This window comes from Amblyomma maculatum, chromosome 1 (assembly GCF_055883805.1).
Source record: "Amblyomma maculatum isolate TAMU_Amacu chromosome 1, ASM5588380v1, whole genome shotgun sequence".
Lineage (NCBI taxonomy): Eukaryota > Metazoa > Arthropoda > Arachnida > Ixodida > Ixodidae > Amblyomma > Amblyomma maculatum.
Window position 1 is genome coordinate 16866176 of NC_139344.1, and position 12755 is coordinate 16878930.

Genomic DNA, 12755 nt, shown 5'->3' on the forward strand with positions numbered 1-12755 from the left:
TTTATTCCAAGATTTTTTACTGCCAAAATCGCCGTCTAATGGGCACGTTAAGGCAATCTGGGACGTTAGTACACAGTATATGTTGACAGTTCGGAAATACGTACACGCACCGGACGGACCCTATGCATTTTTTACCTGGGTACGTCTAACTGATCCAATCAATTATTCAGTGTCCAATGCCGCATCTTGTCAAAGTGTGTTATAGGTTCGCTTTCACGGGTACGACGCGATGTATTTCCGTCCATCATCGGCCATACAATTCAAGTTGGCATGATTCGGTGCGCACACTTCAAGCTCGCCAGCCAAGAGCTGTTCGTGCATGCTACTGTAGCGCCAGCTTCTACTAGACTGTGTGGCGCCGCCGCTTAAGGGGTGGGATGCTGCTTTCGCCCTTTTTCCCCTTTGACCGGCAACGTTGCACACCGCGCGCCGGACTGAGCACTCATTTATGGCGTGCGCGTTCGGGATAAAAACCGATCCCGGGGAATGGAAAAGAAGGACGCAGCGGTCTGCTCTACTTACGCCCGGTCGAGTTGAGCGGGCGACCCTCGGACGTCGCTGGCTGCCGGCTTCAAACCTGAGGACATAAAACTGGGGCTCTGGCAATTCTGCCGCGGGACGGCAACTGCTTTGTCGGAGCTGACTCTAGGAGGACGCCGCCTCTTTTCTGTCATCAGCGCTCTGATACTCGGGAGCTTTAGGCGAATTCTGAGAAATAATTTTTGAACGTAATTTTTTCGCGTATTTTTTTAACACCACGATAACAACCTTATATCCGCAGATTCGCTGTCGGTAGGCTTTTAGTTTTTGTTTTTTTGCCATTTGTTTTCAAAACTAAGCCCCGATGGTTTTATGATAGCAGTCTTAATTACTCTTGAGAGGAGAAGCTTCCGAAGCCAAATGTTGCTCCACGTCCGAAGCTTAGTCCATTTCTGTCAATATTTTCACAAAAGTATCCTACAATACAAAACAGTTGCCTCATAATTATTTTCAAAAACGCCTGCACGTTGGTTTCCTAGGGCAAATTTAGCTACTCCATGAGAGCGCAGGATAACCTTCCGAAGCAAATTTTAGCCATACATCGTAAGCTTTGACCATTCCCATCAACATGTACCGTCGTGAGAAAAAGTGGTATACAACACTCAACCGGTGATGGAGCTCAGGAAAACTGCATCGAAATGCCATCTAGCAATAGTGATAGGGACAGCCACAGCGACACAAACATTGGGATAAAATGGGGCACCGCCGCAACTGTCTCGATCCCCGACAGCTGTCGCTAGATGAAGTTGGAATGCAGTTTTCCCGGGTTCCGCCACCGGCTGAATGTTATACACCACGTTTGCTCACGACTGTACATAACAATAGCTTACAATCTCCCACAGTTGCCTCACGATTAAAAGTGGTGTCTCAGAAAGCTGGAGTTAGTGCGAGCAAAGGCAGATAGTGTGGGAGTCAGCTGGCCTTATCAGTCTCTAAGCACCTCGTCGCAAATCTTATTTGTATTCTGCCTTATGTAAATACTTGTATAGTGTGCTTTCCTCTTTCAGCATCTACAACCTCGCCTGCGGCCGTACGCGGCGAGACGCGCACAAGTACGCCGTGGCCTACTCTCCCGCGTGGGCTGGAGTCTGGAGCATCAGGCAGCTGCGTGCAATGCAACGCTGGAGTAAGGTGCAGCGGGGCATCGTATATGCTGGCTGAAACCAAGGGTGGGGTGTATTTGTATCATGGTGTGACGGCGCTGGGGCGAAGTGCTTAGAGTACGGGTTTTATTGCGATAGCAATACTGCGCCAGGTTACGGCTCGTCGCGTCGTCCCGGGAAGGGCCACGTGTGACCTTGAACAGCCGTGAGGAGGAGGAGGAGGAGGAGGAGGAGGAGGAGGAGGAGGAGGAGGAGAAGAACAAGAACAAGAAAAGAAAAAGAGAAAGAAAAAGGAGAAGAAGAACGCTCGTTCACCGGCAGCTAATGCTTTCACTCCATATTCGGTTCAGCAGCATTGAACCCTTCTCATTTATATGTGGGTTGGTAGCCTACGCTCTCGCGTCATACTCTTAAAGGATGAGCTTTAGTGCCCCAAATAATGTAGCACCTTACATTGATAGCGCGTGAAATGGGAATAATGTAGCAGGCAAAAGAAGCTTCCGCCGTTGCTATCGCAATTCAACTAGGGTTAATCAGAGTTAAACCACAACTATGTTTTTAAATGCGGGCGTCTTGGATAGCCATGACCATGACTTACTGAGCCACAACACCGAGGGTAATCACATTTCCGGAATTTAAAAAACTGGTATCGCTATTACTAATGGCCATCTACAAATCCCTAATTGCAACTAGACGCCTAACTGCAATACTTATCATTTTAATTATCAAAAATTTGTTAACGAGCTTACTAATTAACATTGCCCACCTGTTTTCTTGTGTCCTGCAACGTTTGTACAATTGCGCCGTAGAATCCATTTTCATATCTCAACAAGCCCATCTTTTTGAAGTTTGTAAAAAAAAAAAAAGACTTAACCAATCGAAGATTTGCAGATTGCAATGCTTAGCAGCGCCTGTTAGGGGTTTTCCAATACTCCTGATAGTCTTTTGGGAGATATCGCCGAGATAGTAATTAAAGTTAATAATGTTTATTATTATTTTTTTGTTTGCTGAGCTTCCTGGCTAATCTATGTACCCCTCAGATTTCCTGTCTATGAAGCACTGTGCTGTTGGAAACAGACACTACTATGCAAGCGCAACGTTGGCGGACGGAATGAACGAAATTTGTTTTGCTAAAACGGATATTCAGTAAAATGGTAATTTTTCACTTCGTTCTGAATGCCTTACAGCTGTCAAATACTGAGTATTAAAGCTAAAACAATTTCCACTGAAATCAATTTCACTGCTCCCCCCTCCCTCCATTTACACTCATGAAGAAGGGCACCAGTGAAAAAGGACATAATGTCTCTTTATAATCTATCAAGTTGCCCAGATTTACACTCTTCTGCACACACACTATGCCACCTGCTATACCCCCTTTCACGAGCTGCGTGCAGTACTGTTCATCCGAAGGTGCATGCGCGCTGCAGGTGTCCCTCAAAGGTTAAAACCCGCGTGTAGCATCGGGACGTTAAACCCGACATTGCAGGCATACCAATATCAATTTAATTAGTTGCACCAATACCAAATTTATCAACCGTAAGCTCTGTCAACGAAATTGCTTATTTTGCAGCTTGTGAAGAGAAAGGACAATGAAGAAGACGGGAGACGGTAGCATGAGGAACACGGGGGCTCAGCTAAGTTTTATTAACTTCTGCCACTGATTGCGCACGGCGTTAGGACAGAGATTGCAAGTACTGATCTCTCAGCTTCCGGCGCAGGTACTTTCCTGAGTCTGACTTTGGTAGTTCGTCCATAAATTGTATGCCTCCATGGAGGTGCTTGTGGGGAGCAGCATTCTCTGAAAAAGAAATAAGAAGAAAGAATTCAGAGAGGTACACGACCGGTGCCGGAAAACAAGTTACCTTCAATTCGAGCGCACCGGTGCCTTCTAACGGTAGACAGCTTACGAAGCCTGTCATTTTTTTTTTTTTATTAGAGATGTCTATCATTAGACATAGTGAGAAAGGGAAAACGTTAGAAGGAGTGTGGACTGGTCTCGCTTAACTGTCGCAAGTGGACACGAGATAATCGCTTTATCGAGAACGTCTGCGAATTTTTAAGCCAGTCATATTTTGCTTCCCTCTAATAAAAAGGATAAATTTCAAAGGCTCCACACACTCCTCCACACACTTCTGCTCCACGTAGCACTGAGGTTTAGATAAGGTGAACCTCAAACCTACGGATCACAACGACCGATCATCCGAGTGGATGGTTGCTTCGAAGAGAAGGTAGCCTCAAAGAAACGAGGAGAAGCATTCATAAAGTCAGTATGTCGTTCTGTTTTGAGTTCCTAGACATTCCATGCATCACTCTAATCAGCATCCCCGAAATCAGACACCACACTGCGTGTTATCTTTGCACGTGGCCGCGAAGCATAAAGAGGTGACGCATTTCATTTGGACCTCATCACCACGTGACAAAACGCTGGCACGTACCGGCGACCAGCTGGGCGAGCTCCTGCGCCACCTCCTCCGGCGGCAGAGCTTGTGCCTCGTCGGCGAGCACCACGAAGGCTCGGGGCGCCTCTCCCATCGTCCGGTGCGGCACGCCCGTCACGGCCGCCTGGCGCACCATTGGGTGCCGCATGAGCAGCTCCTCGAGCTCGGCGGGCGCCACCTGCTGGTCCATGCACTTGATCAGGTCCTTGACGCGGTCCACGATGTACAGCTGGCCCAGGGCGTCGTAGTGGCCCACGTCGCCTGCGCCACGCGGGGCTGCCACACAAGTCTGCAAACGACGGGACTTACGCACCACCTTTGAGGCTTGAGCTACGCTGAAACGTGATCTTTTGTCGCAGTTTTTCAATTTTATAGGATGCAAATTTGCAGCTGTACAAAACATTTCCAGCTGTACATCCCCACTTCGCTTTTGTACGCTACTCCGTCGAGTGGTCGTGTTCTTGCGGAGTTATCCCTAAGGCTATTCAACGAGTTCTTTCTCCGAGGTTGTAATTTTTACACTGACAGCTGTTAGCAGCTTGTCTCCCAGTTCTGCTGGTTGTTGCAACGCTACACGCTGATTGGTCAGCGTATAGTGATAGTTTGAACTTTGTACTATCAGAAACTAATGAAACGCGAACAAGAGAACTAAAATGACAACGCAAAACACACCGGTGTATTAGCTTCCGGAAAGGAGGTACAAGCGAGGTTGATTACCTATTCCAAAGAACAATCCTTCGTGCATTCAGAGTATATTTAACCTGCGCAAGTATTGAGCTCCTCTCAGCTAAGACATTCTTGCTGTCCGTGTCATCTTGCTCGCATTTCATTTGTTGTTGATAGTACTTCTTGTACTGTTCTCGATGATGGAATTAGGCACGGTTTTCCCGTGTAAAATTTCTCTCTAGGAAGGTCAGGATGTTAATTTATAAAAGAAATTGTTCGTATTCTTTTCAATGTGCTATAAAAGGTCAATGCAGGCAGGCGTTTATAGAGTTAGCTTTCGCCAGAATGGCTCAAAAATGGGCCGCCAGCAGTCCCATTGATTTGTACAGAAACGATGGGGAGCGGTTGCCCTTCATTTTTTTTTTTTTTTTTTTGTACAGCCTGCTGGTTTGAACTGGAGCAAAATGGCCACCCGGCTTGAACTTACATAATCATTAACATCATCAGCTGACTCCAGAGCAAATGTCTTTTTGACATTCCTCTCATTGATCCGGCTCTGTGTCATCTGCGCCCATTTGATCCCTGCAAACTTCCTATATTTTCACCGCCCGCCTAAATTTCTGCCACGCTTGCCTTCCACGCAATCTAGACTGCTACCCCTAGCGACCATCAGTTATCTTGCCTTCGCACATTGCATGTCCTGCCCATTTCACTAACTTCGCGTTTGTAACTCACTCTGCTCATTTCCTGTCTTTTTATTTACGCTACACACCCAAGCTTCGTAGTTATGAATTTAAATTGAACAGTTTTATTTCATCTGCACGTTCCTTCCCCACCGATGAGTACTCCTGTGAACTCTCTGAGAATGTATACCTGTCGAACTCGAATGCGTTCCACTCTATTCTTATTATTCTGGTTATTTCACTCCTGCGTCGGATCTGCGATGACTATTTGTCTTAAGTAGGCGTATCTATTGCCTCTCTACCTACCATAAACTACTGCTTCGCTTCCCAGACTCTTTTTTAGTTTTCTGAATATTAATTTTAGACGCGCCGTTCTACTTTTAGCATGACAATGTCATCAGCAAAACGCAGATTATTCAGGCATTGTCCAGTTACTCTCATCTCCAACTCCTCTCAGCACAAATCGCTTATCATCTCCTGTAAACACAGCGGATAACGTTGGGGCGATCATGTTCCCTTGCCTGACACCGTTCCTTATTGGGATGTTATTGCTGTCTTTACGCAGGACTATGGTGACTGTACAATCACTATAAGGCTACACAGTTGCCGTCAGTAAAGACCGTGTGCCAGCGTACCGCAGCTGAGGGGCTGCCTCGCCACACACCTGTCCGATACCACCCATCCGCGTCGATGGCATTCTCGGTGGCCTCCGGCTTGTTCAGGTATCCTAGCATCAGCTGGGGTCCGCGCACCAGTATCTCGCCGTCCTTTTCAGCAGCCAGTGGTTTCCCAGTATCCAGATCCAAGATCTGCGTCATGAGCGACACGGAAGAGCTTTCGCGAGAAGCCAGGCCATTTCTCGAGCCACGGCAACAGTCACCGACCGGCATTTGATAAGTGTTGCAGCCACATGTGAAGTAGCCCACCTCTGAAAAATTATGTGCACTTTAATCCAGCCACATTGTCCACGCAACTCAGTACGGTTCCCTACAACCGTGCGCTTCCCGTGTTTGCCGTGACTGACATGGGAAAGGCACTATATTCTTCTTAAAATGCTCGCGTTCACTGGCTAACTTGTCCTTTGAACACCTTAATACACCATTTTCGCTTAAAAAGAAAGCAGAGAGTTGAGGTGGACCGCAGCCATGGCTGAGCGATATCTGAAGTGCTGGTGCAGGCGCGGATGTTCCTTGAATCGCGCTTTTTTAAACCTCTATTGGCGAGGAAGCCCAGCAAATACATATGTGTTCGCGCGGCGACATCGATATTTCATAAATAGAGGGGCCAGAAAAAGGAAGATTGCTTTAGAACGACCCTTACCGCATTCGAGGTAAGGAGACCGTTTAAGCTAAGGAGCACTATGCAATTCGGCCCTAAGAGAACTGCCAACCAGAAAACGAGCAATACTTTTCTCTCTCTAGATGGGATCGCATCGTGATGCAATGTATAATAAATTGCCTTTAGGGAAAGGAAAGGCGTAATAACTGTCATGCTTTTATGTTGCCACCTAAACCGCACTATGAGGGAATTGATAGAGGAGGGAGCGAAAGAAAGAAAGAAAGAAAGAAAGAAAGAAAGAAAGAAAGAAAGAAAGAAAGAAAGAAAGAAAGAAAGAAAGAAAGAAAGAAAGAAAGAAAGAAAGAAAGAAAGAAAGAAAGAAAGAAAGAAAGAAAGAAGTTTTGTGCCCACAAAGGATAGATTTATTCTCATTTATTCTGTTACTCTTTGATTTGACTCTACTTCATCTCTAAATCGTCGCTCTTAGCATCTAGCATTACATTTTGCAGTAAATTATCTTGATGCACACCATCCGCGTCTGACACATCAAAGAATGCCGAAAGGCTTCGGGGCCACACTTCTAGGAATCATGATTTTTTTGCTCTTTCGAAATGAATCTCACCAATGTGAGAATAGATGGAGTTATTATAATTCAGATAAGATGGCGACGATTATTTTTGGTTTGGTTTAGTTTATGGGGTTTAACGTTCCAAAGCGCCTCAGTCTATAAGAGAGGCCGTAGGGGAGGGCTCCGAAAATTTCTACCACCTGAGGTTCTTTAACGTGCACTGGCAACGCACAGCACACGGGCGCCTAGCTTTTCGCCTCCACCGAATGAAGGCTGCCGAGGCCAGGATTTGATCCCACATCCTTGGGAACAGCAGTCGACCGCCCTGACCACTGCAGCCTTACGGCGGGGGCGACGATTTTTAACAGGGAATTGGCAGCTTGTGTCAAATGGCGTCATGAAGCGAGATATTTTCGTCTACACAAACTGGGGTCAAATATACATTTTATTTTACTCCCATAGAAGCCTTGTTTTAGGCCACGGAAAAGCGTATTGTGCCCATAGTATCGCCGCCGGATTCTCACTGATGGCACTGGGAATCGAACCCCACATCTCTCGCGATGAATGCGCCCAAAACACTAAGCTACCACTGCGGTCTAATAATATAAGATGAAAATCCTCCCTGCACAATTGTTTATTATAAACTAATATATATATATATATATATATATATATATATATATATATATATATATATATAGTGTGTGTGTGTGTGTGTGTGTGTGTGTGTGTGTGTGTGTGTGTGTGTGTGTGTGTGTGTGTGTGTGTGTGTGTGTGTGTGTGTGTGTGTGTGTGTGTGTGTGTGTGTGTGTGTGTGTGTGTGTGTGTGTGTGTGTGTGTGTGTGTGTGTGTGTGTGTGTGTGTGTGTGTGTGTGTGTGTGTGTGTGTGTGTGTGTGTGTGTGTGTGTGTGTGTGTGTGTGTGTGTGTGTGTGTGTGTGTGTGTGTGTGTGTGTGTGTGTGTGTGTGTGTGTGTGTGTGTGTGTGTGTGTGTGTGTGTGTGTGTGTGTGTGTGTGTGTGTGTGTGTGTGTGTGTGTGTGTGTGTGTGTGTGTGTGTGTGTGTGTGTGTGTGTGTGTGTGTGTGTGTGTGTGTGTGTGTGTGTGTGTGTGTGTGTGTGTGTGTGTGTGTGTGTGTGTGTGTGTGTGTGTGTGTGTGTGTGTGTGTGTGTGTGTGTGTGTGTGTGTGTGTGTGTGTGTGTGTGTGTGTGTGTGTGTGTGTGTGTGTGTGTGTGTGTGTGTGTGTGTGTGTGTGTGTGTGTGTGTGTGTGTGTGTGTGTGTGTGTGTGTGTGTGTGTGTGTGTGTGTGTGTGTGTGTGTGTGTGTGTGTGTGTGTGTGTGTGTGTGTGTGTGTGTGTGTGTGTGTGTGTGTGTGTGTGTGTGTGTGTGTGTGTGTGTGTGTGTGTGTGTGTGTGTGTGTGTGTGTGTGTGTGTGTGTGTGTGTGTGTGTGTGTGTGTGTGTGTGTGTGTGTGTGTGTGTGTGTGTGTGTGTGTGTGTGTGTGTGTGTGTGTGTGTGTGTGTGTGTGTGTGTGTGTGTGTGTGTGTGTGTGTGTGTGTGTGTGTGTGTGTGTGTGTGTGTGTGTGTGTGTAAACCATATAATAAGATGGGGATGTTCTCATAAACTAAAATTAAAGTCCTCCAAAATTTTATTCTATGTGTAATCTTTAGTCAACAAATATCAGTTATCGATTCATTTATATATTTATTGAACATACGCACCTTCAGTTCTGTAAGTGGCATTGGGTAGCCGACAGTGGCCGAGATGATCTGGTGCGACGGCGTTATGCTGACCATCCCGCTCATTTCGGTCATGCCGTACACTGCGTGAATAACACGGAGAAATGGCTCGTTGACGTCAATCGAAAGCAGGGAAGCAGAGGTTCGCATATCATTATGTAATGAGTTTCTTCTTTCTCAATCAGAAAGAAGGTTGAGCGCGTCTGCATGCGTACGACACGAGTCATCTGCTCTTCACCAATTAATTGTAACACGGATACGCGCTACTATATTGCGTGTTTCGGTTAGCAAACTTTGTACAACAGCACAAAGTGTCTATACTGAACTAGAATATACAAGGTGTACAAGCTAACTTTAGCCAAGAGTTCAAAAATAAAACATTTGAGGTAGGCCAGAAAAGCCATGCGTATACAGCTGCCAGCCATCTGACGCACCACAGGCAATTTTTATTTTGCAATTAACCAATCAGCAATTAAGATATTTTTTCCCAATTTACTAATTATTGCCTTAAGACAATAAATTGTCTTGCAAAGTTGGAGAGCACCTTCTGAAACCCACATTCCATTTATTTTTTATTAAAAAAGCCTCACGTGTATCGCTTCTCCAAGTTCTCAATAAAGCCAGCGAAATACAAAAAAATATCACGTGACAAACGCGTTCGCGCGCCACGTTAGTGGTGCTCTCAATCGCGGTTAGAGTGAACGAAATTATCAGCAGCCGTGATCTGACAGCCCAGTCCGAGCGGTAGGCTGACATGTTGGCGATGGTTGCTGCGAGCGCGGTGAGCTTGCTGCAACTTGCACCATCAAGTGCGCCGACTGCCTGAAACGGACGAAGAAACTACAGCAGGCTTGTCGGCCTGCCGCTACAGCGGGGTCGTGGAGCCAAGGCTGTAGCTGATTTCATTCACTCAAACCACGGTTGAGAGCAGCACGATTGTGGCGTGCGAATGCGCCAGTCACGTGATATTTTTTTTGTATTTCGCGGACTTTCTTTAGAGCTTGGAAAAAGAAGCAGGGGATTTCTTCATCGGAAATAAATGGAATGGGGGTTTCAGAAGGTGCTCTCCAATTTTGCAAATCATATTTACTGTCTAAATGCAACAGCTGTAAACTAGAAAAATTATCGCAATTACGAATTAGTTAATTGCAAAATAAAAAAAATTGCTTGTGGTGTACAAGATGGCTGGCAGCCGTATACAAGTGGTTTCTCTGGCCTACCTCAAATGTTTGATTTTTTAACCTTTGGCAAAAGTTAGCTTAGTGGACGGGGCCCTCCGCGTGTCACCAAAAACGGGGCCAGTTTCAGGCCCATTTTAAAAAAAGGGCGATTGCAGCGCCACCAGAAACCTATGGGTTGCAATGACGCTGGAGCAGTTGCTGTTTTGCTCTCAAAACGCTCTCGGAGTACATAGAGCAGGACCAAAAACTATTATTTCGTTGTATTATGCGTCAGTCGCGCAGCGCAATACAATGTACCAATTCTGTTTGGGAATTTATGTGTATGTTGAATTTTAAGCTGAAAGTTTATTAGGGAATCTAAAACGAAGTTACAGGTATATAAAGCGAGAGGTCCCATGGTCGGACTTGTGTCTTTCACGTGAAGTTGGATCTTGAGACCCTATGCTAATGAGTAGGTATGTAAGAGGTAACAATTATGGAAATATTATTTAAGGAAGTAGCAAGGTGCATGCTGCAGTTTCTAGTGGCATCACGGCGCCGACGCGTGTGGGCCACCTGAACCTTTCCGGCCTCATGTATCCCGCTTTGAACTGACGGCAAGCCAATGTATATTCCTTCTCGTTCTTCGTTTAGTCGCAACAACAGTAACAGCCGTCAGCAGCGTGCACATGGCGCTGTCACGTCATACCCTTGAGATGGAGCTCAAATGTCCCCCTAATTTCTTCTCGCCTTCTTCTATAGCTCACACAGCACATAACAAGCAAAAAGGAAGAGCGCCAGGACACGTGACGATGTGAGGAGAGAAAGTAATCGTCTATTAATATGCCAAGACTGCCCGCTGCAAAAGGATTGCCACTTCTTACCAAGGGTGCCGCGGATGCGCCGAATGAAAAGAGGCTTTAGTAGTGTCATCCAACTTCTGTGCTATCCTCAAAGACAACTTTCTGTCGATATGCGGCGAAAGCTGCACAGCACAAATGCATGAACTCACTCCGCAGCAGAATATAGTTACCCCAGCAATTTCGCGGATCTTGCTCTGAAATATTATACCATTACGGAGCTATTCACGTTACCATTAAATCAACATTATACGACAATACTAGCTATTACAGGATGAGTACAACGTGCCATGCGCGTACCGATAACTGCGCCGTTTGTCGGCGATCTCGCAGAGCGTAGGTAAGCGGCGTCTGCCTCGTCTCCCCGCAAGATTTGGTACGATTGCACAATTTCTCTTCTTTTGACAATTAACGCAAATGCACTTCGTGTGGACTATTAATTACCCGGTAATTTACGTTCACATCGGCCTTCAGTTTCGTAAAGAAACATATTTTTGCGTATTTGGCTGCTCGAAAACTGTTAATTCAACGTTGAGACAGAAATAAAACGGCAACGGCAAGTGAGGCCGTAACGAATGGTCCGGCCCAATGTCTGCATAGCAACACAAAGATGTCCCCGACAATAGTTGCCCAATTATAAGAAACTGCTTTCAAGCCAAGAGCTCGCTGTTTAAGTTCATGCCAGCAATTGATTACGAAATATTTCAGTCACTCGATGCAGCTTGTCAACATGCAATAGCTGTACCAATTTCCCTGTTCGGCTTTGCGGTGTAGTGGAACGCGCGGGAATTCGCGCTTTCCGCCGTTGCCGCTGCACGGCCATCTCCGGCCTCAGGAAAGGGAGAGGTGATGAAGCGACTAATAATGGCTGTAGTTCGACTAAACTCCGCACCCGCGGCCCAATGACCAGTGCCCGTTGGAGCACATTGGCCAGACTTTGGCACTCTGGCAGCCGAGCATTGCGGGACCATTCGAAAGCGCCCCGGAGACGTTTGCTCTGAGACAGCGAAAGGCACGTGTGGTGTGCTCTATTGTTCTCGTCCGCCGACTCCTGATACTATATCCTTTCGAACCGGCAAATGCTTAAGCTCACCAACACGGTGTCTTGTGACCTAGCTCGAGAACGTCAGTATAGCGATGTCCAGTGACCTCCGACAGTTGTATCTTGCGTTGATTCCCTACTCTCTTTCGCAAACTTGTCCAGTGGTCGCCGCGACGTTACAGCTCTACTGATGCGGTCTTTACGACTGCAGTAGGGGGTTATCGCTGCCCATTGTCAGTGTCGCTTCGTGCGCGCATCAGAGCCTCGCGCCCCTCACGGCTCTGTGTTTGTGTGTCACTGAAAGGTGACATAAATAAACGTCTCCTTTGTTAGTTTAGAAGCCTGTTTCCTTGCAGCGCGAGTCACTCTCCTCCCTTTGGAAGCTGAGTGCTCCGCAGTGGTGCTCCAGAACTTGAAGGGTCAAACACGCGATGTTGTGTACCAGCTAAGGTGGTATATCTGTTCGATGCGGTTGCCATTCCTTATGATGGTGCTAACGCCCCTGAAGGATGTAGACCCACTCGTTGCTTTTCGTGTCATAGTGTGCAGGCACATGGGAGATCATCGCGCTGATGTTGTAATTCGTCTTGGAATCTAGGAACTAAATCCACACTATACCGGCCAACGGGTCCGCGCGGACATGTTTTCACTCGTTCGTTGGCACGTTTCATACGCACGTAGA

The 12755-nt window shown here is 46.5% G+C and overlaps 1 protein-coding gene across 1 annotated transcript in view; it reads right to left on the reverse strand.

The window, feature by feature from the left end:
- Positions 1–3249: 3249 nt before the first annotated feature.
- LOC146201840 (luciferin 4-monooxygenase-like) overlaps positions 3250–12755 on the reverse strand; it is a 51387-nt gene continuing 41881 nt past the window's right edge. The window contains exons 7-10 of the mRNA XM_084583490.1: positions 8994–9094; positions 6095–6239; positions 4079–4342; positions 3250–3441 (exon numbers count right to left, since the gene is read on the reverse strand). Of these exons, the coding sequence (XP_084439616.1) occupies positions 3317–3441; positions 4079–4342; positions 6095–6239; positions 8994–9094 (635 nt within the window). The 3' untranslated portion in view covers positions 3250–3316. The remainder of the gene's footprint in view (positions 3442–4078; positions 4343–6094; positions 6240–8993; positions 9095–12755) is intronic.